At 40.3% G+C, this 23,673-nt stretch overlaps 1 protein-coding gene across 1 annotated transcript in view; it reads right to left on the bottom strand.

Annotated features, from left to right (window-relative positions):
* SLC49A4 (solute carrier family 49 member 4) overlaps window positions 1-23,673 on the bottom strand; it is a 71,979-nt gene continuing 48,306 nt past the window's right edge. The window contains exons 7-9 of the mRNA XM_052793292.1: window positions 22,528-22,655; window positions 11,772-11,954; window positions 1-8,426 (exon numbers count right to left, since the gene is read on the bottom strand). Of these exons, the coding sequence (XP_052649252.1) occupies window positions 8,311-8,426; window positions 11,772-11,954; window positions 22,528-22,655 (427 nt within the window). The 3' untranslated portion in view covers window positions 1-8,310. The remainder of the gene's footprint in view (window positions 8,427-11,771; window positions 11,955-22,527; window positions 22,656-23,673) is intronic.

The following is a 23,673-nucleotide window of genomic DNA, read 5'->3' as shown; positions in this document are numbered from 1 at the left end:
TCTGAGTAAACCTCTTTAATGTGCAACAACCAGTACGTAAAGTAACACGCACTTCATGGTCAGATTCCAGTTTTAAAAAGAAATGACACAGTGGATGTGTTACGTTGACAAGTATATAGTGGTTTCAACATTATTTTCTTAAAAATAAAAGTACATCACATTGGAATATCGCATACAAAAAGTAGAATTTGCCCTAAAATAAAAATTTATCAAATCATTTAAAAAATTACAAAAGTAAAATGCATACAAACTCCAGTAAAATTGAACAGTCTTACAGGTCGAGGATAGTTTACAAAGATGCTCTCCAACATGTAAAACCCTCTTCCTTCTCCATATGTTCATGCAGTTCAAAAAACCCAACTGTTAGGTGTGTCACATAATTAAAAGCTGTTTTTTCCACCTTATCAAGCACTTGTTTCTAAAATGGACAGTGGAAGACATTAAACTTGGTAGAGGAAAAAGAGGTTTTAATCTAGCAAAGATCATAGGCAGAGAAAATAAATATATCTGGAAAATACATCATTGTCCTGGGGGGGGAGCAGCAGCTGGTGGCCGGCCGCCCATGGGGACGCCCTGCGGCTCTGCCAGCCTTGCTCAGCCCAGGTGATGGGTGCCAGCAGAAAGGCTGGGGCAGGCAGAAGAGATGCAGGCAGGAGAGGTACAGGCAGGGGCCAGGGCGAGGGAACCAACTCTTGTTTTCTTGTGGCTTTGACTGCACATCCAGGGCGTCCAGAGAGAGCCAGTTACAGCCCAGGGGCACAGCAGCCCCTGACCGCTCCAGGCAGACTGGCTCTCTGAGCATCCCTTCCCTAAACATAACTATTTCCCACCGGTATGTTAATGCAGCCTGTCCTGCCAGAGGGGTTTTCTATCCATGGAGTACATACTGTCCATGCCTGACAGATTATGCGGACCAGGCAGAGAAAACCAGGGTCTGCACTCCCCACGGAAGTCTCAAGGCTGAGGACACGCAGCCCATTAAACAGGGTATTTCCCACGCCCTGCTCCAGCCCCCGTCCCTCACAGGATCCCAAAGCACTTCCCAGCCCTGACCGCTGTGTGTCCCTGCCTGGGGAGGGACATGGGGCATCCCCCTCTCCTTTTACAGGTTGGGGGACCAAGGCACCCCACACACAAGCATCCCTTCCCCAAGCCCCCGAGCAGCTCTGTGACCGAGCAAGCGCAGCACCCAGGCTCTCGCTACCCATCCCAGCGTTACACAAACCTGCACATCCCCTCTGCAAAGAAAAACATGGGGTTGGGGTTTTTTAGCTTTTACAAGCAGGTGGGCTAAGGTTGGAGAAGTGGCCTGAGCCTAAAGGGAAAAGCTCCCCACAAAGAAAAAAAGTGGCTTGCTCATGGTATTTTCTTCATGTAGCGATACAAAGCGAGTGCAATGAGTCTGTCCAGATAAAACAAACAGAGAAATCCCACGGGGGAAGCCAGTGGGGAGAGAGACCGTGGAAGGAAAAGCTGTTATTGCAGGGAGAAAGTCCCACCTGCATTCTCTGCCACACCTTGGAAAACCAGCGCCTCTATGCCATGTGCCACAGCCATAGCTGTTCCTGTAGAACAAATCACATCACAAACATAAAACGAAGGTCAGAACCTCCTTCTTGAGGAAGTAAAAAATGAGACCCTGCTAAAATTGGGCTGCAGAAGACATCCCTTCTGTGCAAATAACCCAGGCACCCACCAACATTGCACCTTCTGGGCATCCTGGCTGCAGTGCAGTGCTTCCCCTCTCCCCCTCTGCCCTCCCCAGCCCAGGCACGAAGCTTCCCGCATTGCTGCTGGGGGCTGAGCAGCAGCAGGAGGAGTGCTGGGGCTGTGGGACCGGGTCCACGCTCCGGGTGGGCATGAATTGCTCCAAACACATTGTGATCCCAAGTAAAAGGCAGGAGCCAGCACATCTGTGCAAATATTTGCTTTTGCTTGTCAAAACTTTGGACAGAGTTACATTTCTTCCTCTATTTATTAGTTTCATCTGTCTTGAAACACAAACTGCAAAAATTATAAGCAGATTGACATCATCTTCTGACTTTAGTGGGGCTGCCACCTGCTCTGCAGCAATTCTCCTCTGCCGTCTGAAATGACAGTCCTGGAGGAAGGCAGGCAGACATTCCTGTGCCACCTACAACCCACCTCGCAGCAGTCATGGCTGCAGGGAAATGAATGAAGCCTGTGCTGATACTTATGATCTCTCACATGTGAAGCAGTAAGCCTGGAGGCTGTCTCGGTCGGAAGGGAGGCAGCAGCCAGGAGGCGGCTTTTCTCCCTCCACATGCCCCCCTTCTCCTCCCAGCCCTGATGCTGGAGCCCACAGAAGATGATGAAGTTCTTGTTCATTTTGGCAGGGTCAGCATCTACCCTTGCACGACTGTGCATCCACGAGCACTGCTGCCTCCTCGCACACACCACATCCCTGCTCCCCAAGCCTGGCACTTGAACACCGAGAATGACGGCACCAACATCAAATACGAAATCGATACCAAATATTCATGTACGCTTTCATACCAGTGTAGCAGTTGTCTTGGCAAGTTATTACAACAATCCATACTTAGTCTAACAGAAAACCCCTCAAAACTAATGAAACATAAAAACGTCTTTGTCATAGATACTTATTAAATATTTGCAAGTGACTCAATAGAAGAAATGAAAACGAACAATTAAAACCCTCCTGTCATAGTATTACAGGACAGTTATATCCACTGTGCAAACTGTGTAATTCCCATTCATATTTCAGTCAATCCTCACAATTAAATAGCACTTCAATTTCCAGTAACAGCCAATATATGCACATCAATCAATTAAGCTTGTTTATATTGCAGTGTAAGGCTACGCAGCCACTTGCTAAGTTTACTGTAGAACAAGCCAGGCATTAACAACCCTGTCACCACAAAATTTCAAATTTTATATGGATTCAATCAACTCAACGCAGTATTTCAGTGTTGAAATGCCCTCTGGAAATCCCCCCTCCCCTTACTCAGTCCATCAGCATGGCGCTCCCCCGGGTTACCAGTGCAAACACTGACGCAGCCTGGGGTTTTCCAACCCCCTCCAAGATTAAAGACGTCCCACTCCCATTCATTTCAGCTCTGTCAGATGGTTGGGAATAACTCCGTGATGCTGTGAACCTGAATACCTAACAGGCATGGTGCCTATCAGCTTGGCCTCTCTAGGTGTGGGAGCTAAAATTATAAGTTTCAGGCAAATTATAGTCTGCTCATAACAGACTATCTTCTCACATATGTATAAAATCCTTTGGGTCTGCACTTTCTTTCAGCTTGCATGATTTTCTAAAAATCACTATTTTTATGCATATTAAGTACACAGTCGGCCAACCCATCCCTCTAAAATTGGCTTGGGAGCATAGAAGCTCTTCTCCATACCTCCAGCTCAGGGGAGCAGGTGGCCACGCGGGAAGGCGAAGGAATCAAAAGGAAATTAATGGGTAACAGCAGTGACAAGAAACAGTAAACAGTGCCGTAAGTGGAGCCTACGTCTACTAACCCTGAGCTTCCTCATTAGCAGCATGAAAGCTAGCGCAGCTCCGCAGCTCACAAGAAGAAATGCCAGCAGCACTGGAAGCTGAACTGAGAGTTGTTACCAAGCCAAGCACAAACCTGAGGAGCGGCCCATACTAAGAACTATTAAGAGAGAGTGGTCGCTACAGAGCATCCTTCCTAGCATTTTCAATATAAACCCCAGCACAAATACTTGTATGTTACGGGGCTCTGCACTGCTGGGAAGGAACGTTCTTCAGGGCTGTGAACTTACAGGCCACGAAGAGAAGCAAATAGTGCGACTTCCCAGGGCACCTTCCTCCGCCGGCAAGTCACAGGCCAAGCAGCAGCCAAGGTCAGCTGCTCTGCGGCAGTGCAAGGTAATGCCTCATTTAGATAAAAAACCCTGTTGTTACTGACTCAAAAGTTAGAGGGACTTAGAACTTTTACTAGTTAATATGAAATATTAACTGGTTTGAGCCTACTCTGCTCTACTGCTGATTGTATCAGCACTGCTTAGGGCTCTCCCTGCGGTCTCAAATTCTAACTTCTAATAAAGTGCAGAGTCCTGACAGCTCGGACCCTTCGTAAATCCAAACAAGGGTGGACCTAGTGATAACCCTTCTCAAAAAATATTCCCAAGGGTCGAGTTGGGTTACTGACAGGAAATGGACTGCTCCTCCACAGAAAGATGCTGCTGCTGGTCACAGATGGGGATGAAATATTTTTCAGAGATCTCAGCAAGCATATTTGCAATCCTCATGTCCATCCTGAGCCAGACTTGCTAATCTAATAAGATCCTAAAGCCTGAACACTGTGTGTGTGGAATGCAACAGCGTCCTGCACAACTTCAAGTAATTTGGGAGCAATCCTTTGGTTTTCACTCAGGCAGATTTCCGTCAGACTTGCTGGGAACTCTGGTTGAGCCTTGACTGCAGCACGGTGCCTGCAACCTCAGCACAGGTCTCCAGCAGAGCACTGCCATGCCGCTCAGCTCTGGACAATGTCTCTATTTTGGTGCAGAGGCATCGAGGGCTGCAATTAAGACCACACACTACAGTGCCCAAGACAGACACAGTGTATTGAGTTTGCATGGCAAGGTTTTGGTAGCAGGGAGGCTACAGGGGTGGCTTCTGTGAGAAGCTGCTAGAAGCTTCCTCCACATCCGACAGAGCCAATGCCAGCCAGCTCCAAGACGGACCCGCCGCTGGCCAAGGCTGAGCCCATCAGCGATGGTGGTAGTGACTCTGGGATAACAGATTTAAGAAGGTGAAAAAGTTGCTGTGCAACAAAACACTGCAGCTGGAGAGAGGAGAGAGAACATGTAAGAGAAACAACCCTGCAGACCCCCAGGTCAGTGAAGAAGGAAGGGGAGGAGGTGCTCCAGGCGCCAGAGCAGAGATTCCCCTGCAGCCTGTGGTGAAGACCATGGTGAGGCGGGCTGTCCCCCTGCAGCCCATGGAGGTCCATGGTGGAGTAGATATCCACCTGCAGCCCATGGAGGACCCCACGCTGGAGCAGGTAGATGCCCGAAGGAGACTGTGACCCTGTGGGAAGCCCACGCTGGAGCAGGCTCCTGGCAGGACCTGTGGACCCATGGAGAGAGGAGCCCACGCTGGAGCAGGTTTTCTGGCAGGACTTGTGACCCTGCAGGGGACCCAGGCTGGAGCAGTCTGTGCCTGAAGGACTGCAGCCCGTGGAAGGGACCCACGCTGGAGCAGTTTGTGAAGAACTGCAGCTTGTGGGAAGGACTCATATTGGAGAAGTTTGTGGAAAACTGTCTCCCGTGTGAGACCCCATGCTGGAGCAGGGGAAGAGTGAGGAGTCCTGCCCCTGAGGAGGAAGGAGCGGCAGAGACAATGTGTGATGAACTGACCGCAACCCCCATTCCCCATCCCTCTGTGCCGCTGTGGGGGGAGGAGGTAGAGAATTCGGGAGTGAAGCTGTGACTGGGAAGAGGGAGAGGTGGTGGGAAAGTATTTTTAAGATTTGGTTTCATTTCTCATTATCCTACTCTGATTTGTTTGGTAATAAATTAAACTAATTTCCCCAAGTCAAGTCTGTTTTGCCCATGACAGTAATTGCTGAGTGATCTCTCCCTGCCCTTATATCGACCCATGAGCGTTTCGTTATATTTTCTCTCCCCTGTCCAGCTGAGGAGGGGAGCGATAGAGCGGCTTTGGTGGGCACCTGGCATCCAGCCAGGGTCAACCCACCACACAGAAACTTCTACCAAAGCATCAAAGTTCAGGAGAGCAGTGAGCAATTCATACTGACTCAGAAGAACTATCAACAGGGTGTAAAACAAGATGTTCGCTCTTCTGCCCTGACTGTACTGAGAGTTTGCATCTGGCAGCACTGACAAATATTTTGAATTGTTCAATGCTTTCTGGAACAGAGGCAAAATAGGTTATAGTCTGAACACTGCCTGAAGTGCTTCTCCATCTTAAAATAGTCAGGACAGTGAAAGGATTAGAAATCTCTGTCACTCGGGACAGTGCCTGAGCTGTACAATTTTAATCTTAATATAGCTACAGTAAATTGCAGAAGCAGAGCTCTGAAGAGTCATCCGAGCTTGCAGTTCTGCCATGACAATGCAACTCCAATCAGACTCTTGGCAAGCGATCCTTGGTTTCAGAAGACAATAGGTAGCAGCAGCTACTGGATACAGCAACTATTCCAGGCACTAAAACATAGTAAAAAAAACTTGGACAGTTAATACCATTCATCTGAAAAACGGTAAGAGGATGATGCCAGTAGATCTGAAAGTTCTGGTTAGATTGATTTAGTTATCCCAATGTAGGTTAGTTCCATTCCTATAAAGACCCTGCTTCAAGACAGAAAAGATCATTTAGTAGCTGATATAGGCAATAAGCTAAGTCAATTTTCTGTTACTACAGTAAATACATCCATTGCTCTGAAAACATAAAAGCAGGGAACAGCTTGTTTTATTTTACTGCACAGATACACTCCTGAGTTAAACGTATTAGTGGTATATTCTCTCTGCAAAAAAAGAGCAGACAGAATGAACGGATCCGTGTCTGAAAGGTAGCGCTCAGTTCAGGTCTTATCTGAGTGAGCTTACAGTGTCGATGTCACCCCAGGGTGGCAGAGAAGAGCCCCGCACAGGAGCAAAGGGCGTTTCATTCAGACTTCTATGGACTCAGAACCCTGCACACCAGCTTCCTCCAACATGCGCATGCACCCTCTGCGATAAAATTGCTACAATAGGAAATCATTCACCCCCTGAAAAAAAATTCATGTCGCAGACAGCGTATCTATGCGTTTCCATTCACGGCAGTGACTGGTTTAGTTACAAACAGTGGCATACCACCATCCAGAGATGCGATTACTTAAAATAAACCTATGTAAACACATACCCTTATGTAACTTATATATAAAAGATTTATATATAAGTTTTATTTGTGTATACATAGATATAAATATGCACACATACACACACAAACACACACCCCTAACACAAAGCACAGAACACACACATGGAAACACTGTAAATGATGCTGAACTGAAATCTAAGAATATAATTAAGAAATTATTAGCAGGTTTAAAATTGAGTTAAAAAACTATTCAAAGTGTCTTTAATATTTATGTTCAAGTAAGGGCCAGAACGACCACAGGTTAGTACTGATAAAAAGAGCTGGCATTATATTTCCCATATTATGCCAAAACTCATGAGTTATTTCTCATTGTCAAACTCATTGTCATTTCGCCATCAGGGCGCCTCATCAACAAGAAAGATTTTTTTTAGAAAACAGTGATTTTAAAGACTTCGGTTAACAAACAATATTGTTTCGTCACCCTCAGCCATAAACTAATCCTGAAAACCACGCACACCTTAGAGTATCAGAAGAGAACTAGTGGGACTCGGACATCCACACCCACAGTATTCAGTGGCATGAACAGGTCTTCACAGTAAAAAAGGCAGTACTGGAGATGGGGGATGAAAAGGTGACACAGTGGTGGCCTTTAAAACAGCAACATTTACCAAGAGTGACTCTCCAGTAAACTTCTGAGATACCACAGATGCTCCATATTCAGGAGATACAGAACCATGGTGGTATTTCAGAGGCGACTGTGGGTGCAAGTTGGGTTTCAGTGGCAGCTAAAGCTATCGTTTAGATGTGCTCCAGGGTGATAACAAACACCTCTAACAACACTGCAAGGATTGTTTGGGATATTTAGTATGGCTAAAAACCCTGGTACCAGTGTCTTATATCAGAAATCACTTTATTAGAATGTAAATGTAGTGTACAAGCACCAAATCATTTTAGCTTAACTGTTTAATGGACATTCATTATATAAATGACTAGCCATTTAAAAGAGAGATCTTTAAAAAAAGATTTTTTTTTTCCCTTTTTTTTTTAATCTTTTGTTAAGATTATTCACTATTTCTATTCTGATAGAAGACTCTGAAGATTACTGGTACCCCAGTGTGTATAACCGTGAGTCGGCACACACACACACACACACACGCAACTGTACACCTCACTGCTACATCAACAGCCTTTTAAATAGAGAGCCCCAGCTCTGGCACCAGGACCTGTACATCCTATATATTATCTTTGTGCATTTCAGCATCATTATCACCACTCAAGTGCCACGTTTATCGCAAATCAAGGTGGTCTTGAACGTAAGAACAGACTGTCCCTCACCCTAATAAAACCACGATTAAGTCTTGTAATTTCTTTGCTCTTCCGCTGTTCAGCTGTGCAAATCCAGGCAGATGTGCAGACTGTAAAAGCTGACTTCCAGTCTCTTCCAACCCCTCACCAGTCCGGCATTATCACACAGAGACGACAACGTCGAGATAGAGTCTGTCGTAGGACTCGCGGAAGCACAGGATGAGGAGCAGGCTGAGCAGACATGATCCTGGCAGGCACCAGTTGAACCAGGAAAACTCTGTAAAGCAGAAAACAGACCCAATCTCAGAGTTATCAAACATGTTCCGTGTTTAAAACGACCAAAACTTTCACTGATGGCGGGTTTGAAGGAAATCGCTGTGTTCTGAACAAAATCCTGACAGCTCTCGATCAATACATGGTTAACATGGTCTATGAGACTTCCCCATGGACACCTTATGTGTATATATATATAAAAATACATTAAAATATATATATATTTTTATATATATATGTATGTAAAACCAATGCCTCCACCTAATGTTAATCCTCCTTATTCAAACTGTCAGTGGAGAGAACGGGGGGAGGAAATCTATCATTGCTAATGGAGAATAAACCACTTCTGAAGACTCTACTCATTAGTTCTTTGATTTCTATGGATTGAAAACTAAAACAAATTAAAAGCGTAAGAAGCAGCAGGATTTGATTTTGAATCAAACCTGCTACAAGGTATAAGGAGGGAAAACCAATTGCTCAGAAGAAACTTGAGTAGCACAATCAATTCAATTTGAAACTAGTTGCACAAACAGCTCCTCAGAAGCCTCTTTTTAGCTGTTACACATAATGTACTGCTCTTAAAAGCCTGTGTTCCACATTCAAGAAATCCTATCGTCTGATATTTGACTACTAATTAGCAGTTTTACTCAGTTCTTTTCTTTAAAGAAGTGCACCACAATTTCCTTTTTTTTAAATCTGTCAATTTACTGAAGAAACGTTAATTTTACTGGAGATGGTGTTTTATCTTTTTTTCCCTAAGTTTCCTTTATTATTATTATTTATTTATTTTTACAGGATCTAAACTCTCCTTCAAGGTCTGTGTTAATCAAAATCAAGACTTCAGCACTACTACTTTCTTAAATCTGTAATTTATATTGCTAAAAGAAAAAGCACAATTTATATTACACAATGCAAAGGACAAAAGTCAGAAAGCCTAAAAAATCAACCTTCCAAAGCCAGTAACCTTCAACAACACTCTCCCTCATCCAGCAAAAACCCTTACAGATTTGTTTAGGCAGTAATCTTATTAAATCCTTAGTAAAATTTTTGTAGGCTTGGAGAAGACCATGTTATATGATGCCAGAAGTCAATAGGCAAACGCTTTGCTACTATTTTCCTTATAATACTCTTGCTTAACTGGATTAAACAGACTTTAACCCAAATATTCTAAAACACCAAATTTAACTTGTGAATCCTTCGAGTCTTTTGTAATCCAGAATTTGTGACAGCATGGCCGATGCACACTAACACATTGATTGTGTGAACCTACAGGTCAATTTGCTTTTGTTTTTCACTTGGAAGTCCCTGCAGAAAAGGCAAAGGAAACCGCATCCAGAGGCTGTGCCTTTGGGTCTCAGGGCACAGTACCAGCAGGGAAGCTGAGCTTTAGAAAGGTTTACATCTCCACCGTGCTAGCTGGACCAAAAATCTTCAGTGCACTGGAAAGTTTCCAGGGCTTGGCTCTTTCACAGCCTTTACAATATCAGAGTATGAAGAGAAAAAGAGAGAAATCCGAATTAAAACTACTAAAGATTATTTGGCCTAAAAAAGCAAGACCGAGGGAACAAGATGAATTTGACTGAGTTCTGGTTTATCTGTAAGCTTCTTAAATGCCATTAGAAGATGTATTTGAATCAAATGAAAGACAAATATTTAACGTTGTTATCTACATTCTAAAGGATTTTTTTATCAAAGGAGCCAATAGCACCCACTGGCATTGATCCCTCCCAGTGATCACGTGTGCTCTTGTACTTTTGATCATTTGTAAAACTGCATCACGGAGAATGGATTGTCCTAAGCACAAATTACTTTATAATTTTTTTTTTCCCTTTGAAGAAATAGGGAAAATCTTCCAACTGTATGAATATACTACTTTCAGGTTTATCCTTACCTGCATGCACTGATACCTGCTAGGGAAAGAAATACTAGAGAAAAAAATGGCCCCAAATACCCTATTTATAAGGGAACAAGTTTACTTTATCATAATTCCTTCAGTCAGAAGTGAGACACTGTATTCCTATCCTCAATTATTAAGTAATTCCAAACACTGGATTGTTACTCTGAAAAATGCTGAAAAAATTCTCAGAATATTCTGCATAATCTTTTTAGTTCAGTTGTAAATGTTGGAAATAATAGTATATGTGGACAAAGTTCACACCAATGAATCATAAAAGCATTCTTTAAAATGTAAAGACTAAACATCACGCCAACTGAGGCTAGCAGGGATGGAATTCAGATTTTACAACGATGCAGTTCAATGTCAGTATCAAAAAAACCCAGAAAACCAAAAACCCAAACATTTCTCTCAGTTTGTGTTCACAGACCACAATTTGGAACAGGGTTGTTAGCCTGCTTGTGATTCCCTGGCAGAAACACACACAAACCACACTGAAAATTTGCTCCAGGCTGTAACCTTCATAATTTCAAGCACAATTCATTCTGAAATTTGTCAGTCTCCTCTTGGTTATAAAACACACCATATTAAGAAGTACAGGCATTCATGATAATATATAAAAGCTCACAACTTCTAATGCTTTCAAAGCAGAAGTAAAACACTGCTTTACAAATCTTGCATCATGAAGCAAACATTTACTGCAGCAACAAAATACAAACCAAAAATCAGCACGTTTGAAAACCATTAATAAAGACCACTTCCCTTTGAAAAAGCAAGATGGGTTCTTATTTTACACCTTAAAGTAATAATATATGTTATAGCCTAGTAAATAGCAAGTTGAAAATTAGGATTATGAGTTATGAGGAAGCAAATAATACTTCAGAGTTGAGAAAGTCTGAAGAAGCTGATGAAAATGTCAAGCAAAACACTGTTGTGCCTGATTAGGCCACTGGATTATCTAAAGGAATGAATATTTCATCTTTGAGCAGTGATCAAGAGATGCTCTCTCCCCTGCAATGGTATGTCCAACCCACTGAACGGAGCTGACCGTAAGTGGAGCATTTCTTCTTTGCCCTTACTGGGCAATAAAGTTATACCCCAGAGCATGAGATTGGCTTAGTTTTATTGTGGTTTTGAACACCCACAGATACAAACATCATTAGTGGTCACATTACCCAGGCCTTTATAAAAATATGACAACAGTGTGTATCTTGAAGGTTTCTGGCTACAGCAAATTCTAAGTGGAATATGACTATATACATCTTGCACTAAAGCATTTCATTTTTATTAGCATGCATATAGAAAAGAACAATTAAAGTTCTTCTCCCTTGCTGCTACATAGGCGGATTCAAACATTTGATTATTAACAGAAATTGTATGTGCAAATCCTCCCTTTACTGACAAGGGTATGTCTTAATGGAGAATTATATTTTCAAAGTAGCTTATATTTCTTACCTGTATGGTAAAATGTGAGAAAAAACAAAAGCACTCCCATAAACACATTACTCAAAAAGGTGACAACTCCGCAGGTAATTCCTTCTGGAACAGGGTAGACTGTCTCCACAAAGAGCTCGAAGAATATTGGTACGCTGCTGTTGAGGAATATACCCAACAAAATGCAGGATGTGTACAGTGTAGCTACAATGGAAACAAAACCAGTTATTAATTTCACGCTGGCATTTTTTCCCCCTATTCAGAGCTGCCAAGAATACCAATACTTGAGTAACTGAAAAATGCATAGACTTATTTTTGTCCTCTGTGTATCACAAAGCATATCACATACCACTAGTTTTAGGCAGAATGCATGCATTGATTTGGGGTAGGAAAAAAAAAAAAAATCAGAAATACTGATTTTTTTTTAAACACAACCTGTGAAGACACATTCAGTGATTTGGAATTCACTTGTAAGTAAAACAAACAACTAAATTATGAATGCAAAGCATCACCTACAGTTTGATTTACCTCTGAAATGAACAGACACTATTGTCCTACGCACAATTAGGAAAGGGAGCAATTAATGCACCAAATTGGAAATGGACATGGATTAACTTTTTGACTTAGCTCTAAAGGTCAAAACTAATTTTGCTTCCATTTTACACATAAATACTAACGATCTACCAGATATCAAGACATTAGTATTCAGCACGGCCCAAGCTGCAACATGTTGAATCCCTTTTGGCTTCAAAAAGAAATGAAGGGCACCCGGCACCTGGCAGGAACGGGACCTATTTGATAATGCAGATTATTCACTGCTGTACAACAAATTCTTTTTCTTGGACATATCAACAGAAGAATAAAGACATTTCTTCAGTAGCCTCAGATATTTTGTTCTACAATTTCTGACACCGCCAAATAATTTACAGTGCTTAATATCTTAATATAGATGCTTAATATACCTATATTATCTATTAATAAACCTATTACATCCATTTCTGAAAAAAAGAAAACTTCAGAAGAAATTATTGCCTATGCAGAAATGTAAATAAGTCTTTGCTGACTGCTGTCTTGGGAAGGGGTAGATTTCCTAACCTGCAGCCTCAACAACCTGAGGTTACTGATCAAGTAAAAAGTGTAAGGAAATGATTAGACAGCTTGGAAGAAAAAGAAAAGTCTGGAATAATTTCTGAGGTTTCCACCAAAATGACAAGAAAAAGTAAAGAAAAACTTATCAGATACAAAAGTGTTACCAAGTCATAGGGAAATTATTTATAGCATCTTTTCACTGCAGTATGGTACAAAATCCTTAGACAATTTTTTTTCATATACATATATATGTTTATATAAAATAGAAACTGCATTTTCAGTTTAATTTACATTCTTGTGTCTTGGAAAGAGGAGAACTGAAACAGCTCTGCTTCATCTTCTCTTAAGCATTGCTCAAGCTTTCAACTGAGAAACTGTTAGGAAGCAGGAAACTTCCAGCTTAAAAAAAATAAATTAAAAAAAAAAAATCACTGTTTCTTAAAATATGAAGAATCATGGAAAAGAGATAAAGGCACTAAGAAGCAGAAAGGGCTATCTATCAGATCCTCCATTTGATGTGGTTTGCTTCCAAGGCACAAAGACATATTTCTTTCTCTACAGAGGATTTGCCTGGCCAGGAAAAAGAGGACAGAAGCCCCAGCCAGAAAGATGATATAGACAGCATGACTTGAGGAGGGACAGCTGGCCCCTGCCTTTTTTTAATATACCAGAATGTTCTGAGTTGTTAAGAGAAAAAAGAAAGAAAAAAAGAACTAATAAACCATGGTAACTTTTCCAACTCTCAAATTCTCTTATTATAAACTGCAGAATAAAAGTCAAAGAAATTGATGCAAGGTATGTTCAAGAGTTGTCAGAGAGGAAGGAAAAAAACCAAACCAGTATTAGGATGCTCTTCCCAATGGGCTCTTCTAGCTAACACTGAAGAACTGATTCCCTAGTTACAAGATCCACAGATTTTTGCTGCAAGTCCCCATCAGTATTTAAAATTTCATGAACCTCTCTTTCAACTCCTGTTTACCTCAAACACCACTGCACATTGTTCTGTCTCTAACTGCTATCAGGTGTAGCCAGCAAATCCAAACATATTCAGCTACTTGAAACTTTTGTGTTGGCTTGAGAAACCAACACATAAATGAAACAGAAGAATCTCTTAAGACAAATGAACACCTGTCCCTCATTACAATCAATTGAAGATATCTACAGATAACTACCTGTAACTTCTAGAGAACATTTTCAGAACTTTCCCTAAAGAAAAGAAGGTGGCAGCCAGCTGTAATTTTGTATCAGAAACTCAAACAGTGGAAATAGTTGTGAAGCTGCTGAAAGCCACAACAGCATCATCGAAAGTGGAGCTGCATACAGAGAGTGCCAGAGGCAATACCTCTGCAGAAAGACCGAAACCTCTTCCATAAAAAGCAATAGCTGGGAAAGAGGAATCATGTGTCTCTGAGTAGAGGCAATCTCTAGATGTATATTTTCCAGAAACTTAGATTCACTTGAGATGAAGGCAAAAATACGCATCTAAGATTATCAGCCATTTAAAAGATCAAGACTTCAAATTTCAGTCAATACAGTAGATGCCAAAGTTTCCATAAAACAAACAGAAGCCTTCAAAATAAATTCAATAGTTTAAAATATGCTAGTTGAATTACATCACTGCTCATCACTTACTAAAATGTATTAAGCAAACAAATGCAATAACTCTATACTTTAGAAACTACACCCTTACATTTCCTTGTCACTACAGCTTGCCTCAGTCATGCAAATACACCCATCAGCACACACCTCACACTTCCATACTACCATGAGCAAAGCAGCTTTAGCACTACCTTTTGGTTCTCCCCAAAGTATTACCCACCTCCTGTGTGCACACCAAAAACTGCCAGCTGAATACCAATGACATCACTTCAGCTGAGATCACAGGTACTTATAAAACAGGGTTTATGTATATGTACACACATATTTGGAATTAATAAGCGGAAATGTCAAGGCAAAAGGACAGGCAGAATATAGCGTCCAGTAGATGCCAATTTAAGTTCTAAGATCTAATGGAAATGACAGCTTTTAGCTGGCAAACCACAAAAAGAAGCTCTGAAAGTGAAGGAGATGTGTACATCTGAAAGCCTCCCTTAATGGGTATATATTGTAGTGATGGGAAATATTTTTTATTTCATGTTCCTGTAAATCATCCAGGGTATTCCTGAGTGCTATACAAATAAGCTTATTCCATTAACTTGGCAATTAGGTCACAAATCCAATTGGTCAATTAGACAGAAAGTCAAAGATAAGATACGCAGCTTCAAAAAATAAGTTACAGGAAGAAGTGAGGTAAGAGTTCAAAAGTGTTTTTTGCCTTCTGTTTCATACACTAAACAGGACATCTCACATTCCAGCTCATGGGCAACAAGATACTGTAGCAGGGAGAACACACCTATTAACAGAGACCATTTACTTTCCATTACAGCGACCTTGCATCCAACGAACACAAACAGTTACCAAGATTTTATACTGTAGAACAGCTGCTAAAGTTACAGTGAATGTTTTTTCAATTAAGACAATCTTGATGACAGTCATTGGAAATTAATATAAGGATAAGAAAGTGCTGACAATAAAAAAAAAAAAAAAAGAAAAAAAAAGAAAGAAAGATGATTTACCAAGAAGCTAATATTATGTCCTAAAGCCTAACAAGAACAAACAACTAGCTTGGATAGGCATACATTGGGGAAGCATGTCATGCTATTAGTATGAAAAAAGATCACTTTTTCTTAGGAAAAGGAATTAACTGCCTATGAAGCTATGCACAAAGTTGCGCACCCGAGACAGTGGCAGCTGTGGACATCAATAAATAATGGAACTGGGCTGGGTTTCTTTAAACTATTTTGATTAATGTTGTGTTTTAAAGACATTTGTGTGAATTAAGCAGCTATTTCTCAGCCTGGCCACTGCAAAAAGATGAGGAAAGGCAAAACACCCATGCGAACCACAGCTGCTTCAGAGAATTGGCCTGGAGCTGCCGCAGCAGGAGGCTCAAGCTAAGCTTTGTCACGTCATGTTCATGCTTGAGGTGTGAGGCAACCCATGCTATTCCCTCAGTGCTCGTTCTCCTCCTGGCCAGGAAGGAAGCGAGGAATGAAATATGCCTTGATAATAGCACTAGAGAAGTTACCAGTTAGATAAAGCAAGGTACCGACTAGGGACTGATGGTGATACAGTGGCTTAGCACAAGAAGGAGAAAAAGCAGTAAGAAGGAAGGTTCCTTTCTGGCTTCCTATCCCCTGCAGGTCTTCAGCTACCAGATGGCAAATACATGCCTGTATCCCAGAAACAGACTTTCTTTTCTCCCAGCCACAAGCTGTGGCAAAAGCTTTATACCAATTAAAAAAAAAAAAAAATTAGGAAAAAAAAAAAAACCTACGAATTCAAACAGCAATGTCATTTAAATGACAGTGTACACTTGGTGTCCCCAGATGAGCTTCCAACACAGCAGAAGGAGTCTCAAGTACCTCTGACATCCAAACAAGTTCCCAGAACTTCCCAGGAGGTTCTGCAACATGTTTAGCAATTTACTCTTAAATTATACCATCACTAAACGTATAACTACAGAGCCCGATCCAAACCCAAATGAAATTAATGAAAGGACCTCCACTGATGTAAATAGTTCTTACCAACCCACTGGCACGTACATCTTGGCTGATTTTTAACAAAGAATATGAAATACTACCATTTCTTAAGGAAAAAAAAAAAAAAAGGTATTTTGCAGATAAATTTACAAAGTAAATGCAGACACTGTAGAGCAATATCAAGTGCAAGCAGGTGGTACAGTATCTTCTTCCAAAGTCCTCAGTATCTTCTTCCAAAGTCCTCTGCCAGAAACTCTTGAACTCTGTACATTTTGTAACAGTTCTCAGACAAACTGAGCCAAGATTCACACAAATTTCGTACGGATAAACAGGAAAGTAAATACAACTGAGTATGTTCTCTTGGGTGCAGCATATAATTTAAAGAAAGACCTACTGAGATCTAGGGCACTTTGTTATTGCCCATTATAACAGTATCCCAAATGCCAGAATGAAAGGATAATGCCTCATGCGGATGCATGCCTCGTTGGCTTTAGTACTTTAGTAGGCCCATGAATGATCTGAACAATTCAAAGTTCATTCCTACCAAACTCTCTGAAGTCTGTTAAAGTGGAATGAAACTTCCCTATAATTTAATTCTTGCTACTGGCCATGGTAAGAATAGTCATGGAAGAAATCCCCCTTAATTTTTCCATGAGAAATGTGACTCCCTCAAGGTAAGACAGTAATTTTTACTGTAATTCATTTATAGGAATAAAAAACACAATAGAGGAAGGATGTCCCTGTAGCGCACATTTATAACATCAGTAAGTTTCATTGCCTGGATTTCCATTCCAGCACGCGCTGATCAAATTCTTTTCTCATGATATAGTTATGAAAGTAACCAAAAATCTGATCAAATTGGATTTGTTCTATATAATTCCCAAGAGAAAAGCAAGTGGAACTTGCTTTGAAAGCAGAGCATTCACTTTGGAGAACTAAAAAGTCAAGAAATTACTGAGTGAGTCTCAAAAAAAAAAAAAAAAAAAAAAGGCAGCTGGAAATCATACACTATCATACAGTATTTGAGGCTTGCTATCAATGGATATTTGAAGTGGCCAGATTTATAGATATTCATCCCTCAAAGGCTCCTCCCAAATTTCAAGCATTGTACGCTATTTAACACTGGGGTTTTTAAATGCTTTTAAATAAAACACTTAAATAAGTTTTTCTTTAAGCACTCTTCTATCTGTGGATTTACAGAAGCCTTCAGGAAGCCAAAGGTCATTATTCCCATCTTATGAGTGCAAAAAGCACAACAGAAGTGGGGGTAATGACTTGCCCACAGCCATAAGCAGGTTAATGCCGAAGCTAGAAAAATAAATGTTTTCAGGCCACTGTTTTATCCTCTGGTATCCCCCTGCCTTATACTTACCAAGCACATCTACTTTATAGTAAAGAAATTAAACTCAAAGAATAAAACAATCAGTATTAAATAATTAACGTCTCTCTTTTTCAATACTATGCCTTGTAGATGAGGACAGGGAGACAGATGTGTTTATAATGTTCAGTCTGTTGAACCTGAAAATAAAGTGTAGGTTGCTTAACCTAAATATAGTCATCAACTCATGGAGTTGCCACCGTATTCAGAGTATCTGCCATGCAGCACTAGAAAAGAATTTGTAAAGCAAAATTCTGCTGAATGTGCTCATAAATATTAGAATATTCTTGATATGCTATGCTGAAAACATTCAATCTGAGCTGCGAGCAACTAGCGTTGCATATCAATTTTTGGAAAATGCTAGTATTTGTATCCAGAGATACCACCAGCAATACAAAGTGGCAAGATACTGAAACTGGCATTACAATGCCTTACACAATTATTTTGGGTCAAAGTATCCCATTGTACATAAATTCACATAATGAAGTTCAGTACAAAGCAAGCTAACAATAAACTTGGCACAGGGAAACAGATCAGCAGCTGCATTGGGAATTCAATGGAGAAAACTATTTTAATGCTCAATGTGTACATAAAATTGTCTTTGAAACTTGCCGAAAAATGCAAATAATATACATTAAAATTAAAATTTCTTAAAAGAAAATTCAAGCTTGCTTAAAATATAAACCGATTCCAGAATCAAGAGTTTTTAAGAGCTGTGATTAGCTGATGAGAGGTGTTTTAGACAGATGATATAGTAGCTATGATGACACTATGTCATTATTGCCTTGCTTCCTTTTTTTTTTCCACACTGGCAGTTATAGTTCACATGACTCCGAATACACTTTTTACAAAATCTTTTGGAGATACATTAAGAAGTCAGCAAATGACAGAAAACTTGTCTTGCTCTGTGGCAGGAGGAAAAAACTGAGCATATTATGATAATGCAGAGCAATGCACGCATTACACAATACAAACAATGCTAAACAGCATCATTTAAAGAAAACACAAAGCAGTCATTGATTTTTAATATCTGCATTAAAGGTCCCCATTCTAAGTAATTACATTTTGTAGGAAATATCTTTAGATGATGTCGTGCGTATTTACAAGGAATTAGGAGAATATTACACAAACAAGTACAGGAAAAAACATTTTGCTGTGACCATTTTTTCAAATACAATTCCTCCCCCAATATTTAAACCAGACATTACTACAACTGCTACAAAGAATACTGATTAGAAGAACGGGGTTGTTTGTTTGTATTTTAACAACAAGCCTTTAGAGATTTTCTTCCCTTTCCTTTAGGGTGAATAATTAGCCAAACTCCCTCATCTTTTTAGCATTTCAAAAGCCTGCTTGTGTGCAAACATTCCCACCTGAGCGCTTACTCTGGAGACCAGGTGAGAGAAGACAGGCAGAGGGTTTTCAGAAGGGGAATGAGCATGTATGCCACACAATATCCACATGCTAAAGGAAAAGACTGCATTTGGACCTGGGAAAACCACCGGCAAGGTCTACCTATGGATGCAAACTTTATTCGTGGGTCAAGCAGCTGCCAGGTGAGATGACGCGGATGACGATGTTCTCTAACCAGCCTTCACCTCGAGGGTGAAGCCTGCCTTAACCCCTGGGCCAGCACAAAGACTCCCATGAGGTACCTTGCTTCCTCATCAAAATGATGGTCCTGTCCCATGGAAGAGCTCTCTTTTAACTGTACCAGCAGTCCCTCAGGTCACGTGTATATTTTTAGCATTTTCCAGGTACTGCTGAAGATGGCAACACTTGTGGTTTTGTAGGGAAAAGTCTGACTTGCTCAAGAGAACATCGGAGGCAGGGCAAGAGAGGAGAGGGAAGCCCCTCACAAAATGGGAGGTAGATGGTTGGAAGGGAAAACCTCCTTGCAACATCAAGTGTACACCCCCGCAAGTTTCCACAACAGTCAGTTCTGAACCCTGCTCGCTCTGCCTCAGTATTTGAATAAGGCTGAAAGTGTGGACCGAGATCCATCACTGGCTCTGTAGTACCACCAAGCCACTTGTGCTCTTTGCCACAGGACAGGAAGAAGTTGAGGAGCCTTCTACCTTCTGGCAACATCAAACCCTGTTGCCCTCAGTAACACAACAAACCCTGCTTTGCACCAGGTGTTCAGTGATGCCTGCAAGGTCGCTCTGGGATACAGAGCATTAGATGGACCTCTTCTAAAAGAAAAAGGAGAAAGAAAAAAACAAAGGAGGGGAAAAAAGGAGAAAGAAAAGAAAAAAAAGAATAAGAAAAAGAAAAAAAAGAATAAGAAAAAGAAAAAAAAGAATAAGAAAAAAAAATGATGGCTGCTTTTGTTTTGCACATCTTCCAGCTCTACAAAAACACACAGAGGATAACTACCTGGAAGTCCACTGTCAACACTGGTCCATTGAGTATGCAGAGTGACTTCCACCTTAACCAGCTACCTCAAATCACTTCCCAAAGCTGCCAGCCAACGGCCTGCATTTGACCTCCTACATTTATACTCTGATATACTCTACATCTCAAACTTTTAATTAAAAGAAGAAAAAAAAAAAGTTCATCCAAATCAATTCAAATGTACTGTTTCTCCCAATTACTGTGGAATGCAGAGTTCATCATCATATTGCATCATTACATTGAGGAATAATCTAGCATGAAGTCCTATAAATTAGCTTAAATAGCTTGTGTGTTTTCATCCGTAACAGCATATTTCATAAAGATATACCACTGCTTTTCTGTGTACAAGGATCTAAATTGAACAGGTGCATTACATCTATTTTATATGAACTTTAACGAGAAAAGGCTGATATGACCCCCCCCAGCCTATCTGTGAACTTTAAACATTATGCCACTGAAGAAAAAAGAGATCTTATTTGGTGGCTGCACATTAGGCCCTGATGCTTTAGACTGCCTTTTTTTGAGGAATGCAGCATATTGCTGGCATTTCTATCCAAAACAAGCTTGTGTTTTATAGAAAAGGGTTCAACATTTACAGTGACATATATAAGAACAGCACAGACAGAAAACTCTAAAATATAATTTACAACTCAATCTAAGGAATCATCCATTTTAAAAGAAATGGTAACTGCATGAAAAGAACAACCCAATCCCTAGATTTTTATCAAGGGATGCTACTTTAGGATACTTTGTATCAAACCCCAAATACCTTACATACTTTTATGTACTGACAGTGGATTACCTTTCCAAAAAAAAAACCCAAGCCCATAATGCACCTACATGCTATAAACAAGTAAGAATTCTTCTAGAACCTACGTTGCATGCTGAGTTCATTACAAAAAATAAAATAAAATCAGAGACAGAGCTCCATCGGTTTTGTTTTGGATCATTGGTGAGTACATACGTAATGACTTTCACCTCTTGAAACCTGCTTCATTCATATGCATAGACTTGAAGGAACATTTACGTATTTGGCTTGTTGCATCAATTCAGAGGATAGAGTTACTGTAAAAATCCACATTACTGCAGGCTTGTAGTGATGAAGCAGACAAGCACAAGAAACAAGCTTTTATTGCATTTATTTTAGATTTGATGGAAAAGAAAAGTGTGGTCATTTGGTATGACAAAAGCCACCATGAAATTTGATTTATCGATTAAATTATGTTTTATTTAAGCAGAATTTTTTTTTTAAGTTGAAATTTCAAGGTAAGTCACAGATTTGACCTATCCATCCAGATGGTGTTTCTCCTGAATTGATCATGTATTTCAATTTGCTGTACCCACTTTAGCTTGTAGTTGTGACATATGCAATGCACCAAGGACACTTACTGAAACTCAAAGTTAATTTGAGTAAAACAGTATTTTATATACTACTCTCCATGCCAAGCTCTCAATTAAAAATGGGAAAAAACACAATTTTCATTTCTCCTATAATGCATAAACTTGCCTATAACAAAGATGGCACTTTATTCAAAATGGATTTACAGAATTCTTGAATAAATATTTTTAAAAATCTCGGTGGCTTAGTTTTACTGTAACTCATTACTCTGTTGAAGGTCTTGGAGTCACAGGTGGATCAGTCCTTTGGTGCAGATAGTAAGGTGAAGGACAGATTTTTAAGAACTAAACAGTGCTAATTTTCAACTAAGGGTATAGCTCGCTGGCAGCTTGAGTAGACCTCTGAGCTTTTCCCCCACTCCTGAAAACAGCTTTTTTCCCATCTTTTTGAGGAGCAGGCTGAATTAATTTTCTGCTGGAAGAGTTCCCTGAACCTGCATGCAGGTGCAAAAGAGAGGACAGCACAGTGCAGAGATAGATTTAGATGGCTGAAAATACTATGGGTCACTTTGGTTTGAACTGCACCACGTGCTTCCAATAATTAATATAAGTTTCAAAACCCTAAATTCCCACATGTCATCATTTCTTATATGCAATGCTACTTCCATTCAACTGATTTTTCTAGGTTTATTTCTCACCTCTGTTATTCCAAAACAAACCAGAAAAACACTCAGTCCCAAAAATCAATTTTAAATTTATATTCTGGGTTCTTATTATTGGGTTTTGTTAGTTTTTAATCTTTTTATGAAGTTATTCAAAGCTGTTAAAGATATTTCAGATTCAATAGGTTTTCTAAAGCCTTTTTTTTTGTCTTGGTAAAACTACTGTATTACTAGAGATACCAAACCAGGTTATAATACAGTTGATTTAAGACTGCAAATATTTGCCTGCAATACCAATTATAAGTAATAGGAATTAAAATCATTGTCGATACCTGTGGTTAAAGGCAGATGAGTGACACTAGTTAGACAGGTGAGAGTGAACCAGGTTGATGCTAACGTTGCTCCAGATAAAAGCAGCAGCAGTATGAACTTCAGCATGCCCCTGATAAAATCTGCAAATCTAAAATAAAAGCACAGATCAGAGCACTACAAATGCTGATTTTCATATTATTTAAATGTGATGCTTGAGAATTAATTCAGTATATCGGAGGCTATAAAAACAATTCAAAAATCATTTCTCATTTTCAGAAATAGAAAAAAGGCATTTTTATAGAATGGTGATATTTCTAGCTGTCAAGCTGAAGAGCCATGGATTTTTTAGCTGTCACAAAATAACAACCAAACCAGAACAATTCTCAAGGCATCAATTGAAAACACTTGGTATAGAGGAAGGGTGTTTTTTTTTCTTCTGCATTTGTTGGACACAACATCACACCACTACTTATATTGCTGTTTTGTCAGCGTTTGCCAGTCTCCCTTGGCAGACACACCACTCAATTAGCATATGAGGAGGCTGCTGCATTTCATTCAAGACATAGTTAAGTGTCAAGATTCATTCCTGTAGGAAATGACAAAACTCAAAATACCAGAATCCCTAGATCGAAGATGACAAGGAACAGCTTCTGAACCCTTGGATGCATTGGTGATGAAGCTCTTGATGGCTTAAGACAAAGCAGGAGCTCTTTACACAGGTGGTCACCCTGCCAGTGGCTGTTTTGGGTTGAAATGTTCCAGAAACCAAGAGCTTGGTGCCACTCCTCTCCTACACAGACCCCACTGACAGTCTGGGGGAGGACAGCCCCACAAGTCCTTGGGCAGTCTGGCTGTTACACAGAGGGAAATATGATCTTTATACCACCTGAAGATATAATGGCTTTTTTCATCTTTTTTCCTTTTTCTTTCAAGGAGACAGAATGCATTTGAGCAGCGCTCACATGGCATAATTATCAGTGCAACTGCTCTTTTCAAAAGGGATTTCAACACAGCTACTAAAAAAGATAGCTTATAAAAGGCAATGTCATTTATCCACTAGTAATTTTCTATAATCTCCTGCTTGGGAGATGTGATTCTGGGCCAGACAGGTTAGGTATGTATGTCTAAAGACTGTCTTCTGCCCTTATAGCCTCCTACCTTGATTA

Source organism: Harpia harpyja, chromosome 7 (genome assembly GCF_026419915.1).
Source record: "Harpia harpyja isolate bHarHar1 chromosome 7, bHarHar1 primary haplotype, whole genome shotgun sequence".
Taxonomy (NCBI): Eukaryota; Metazoa; Chordata; class Aves; order Accipitriformes; family Accipitridae; genus Harpia; species Harpia harpyja.
This window is presented reverse-complemented; position numbering and strand designations above follow the sequence as displayed.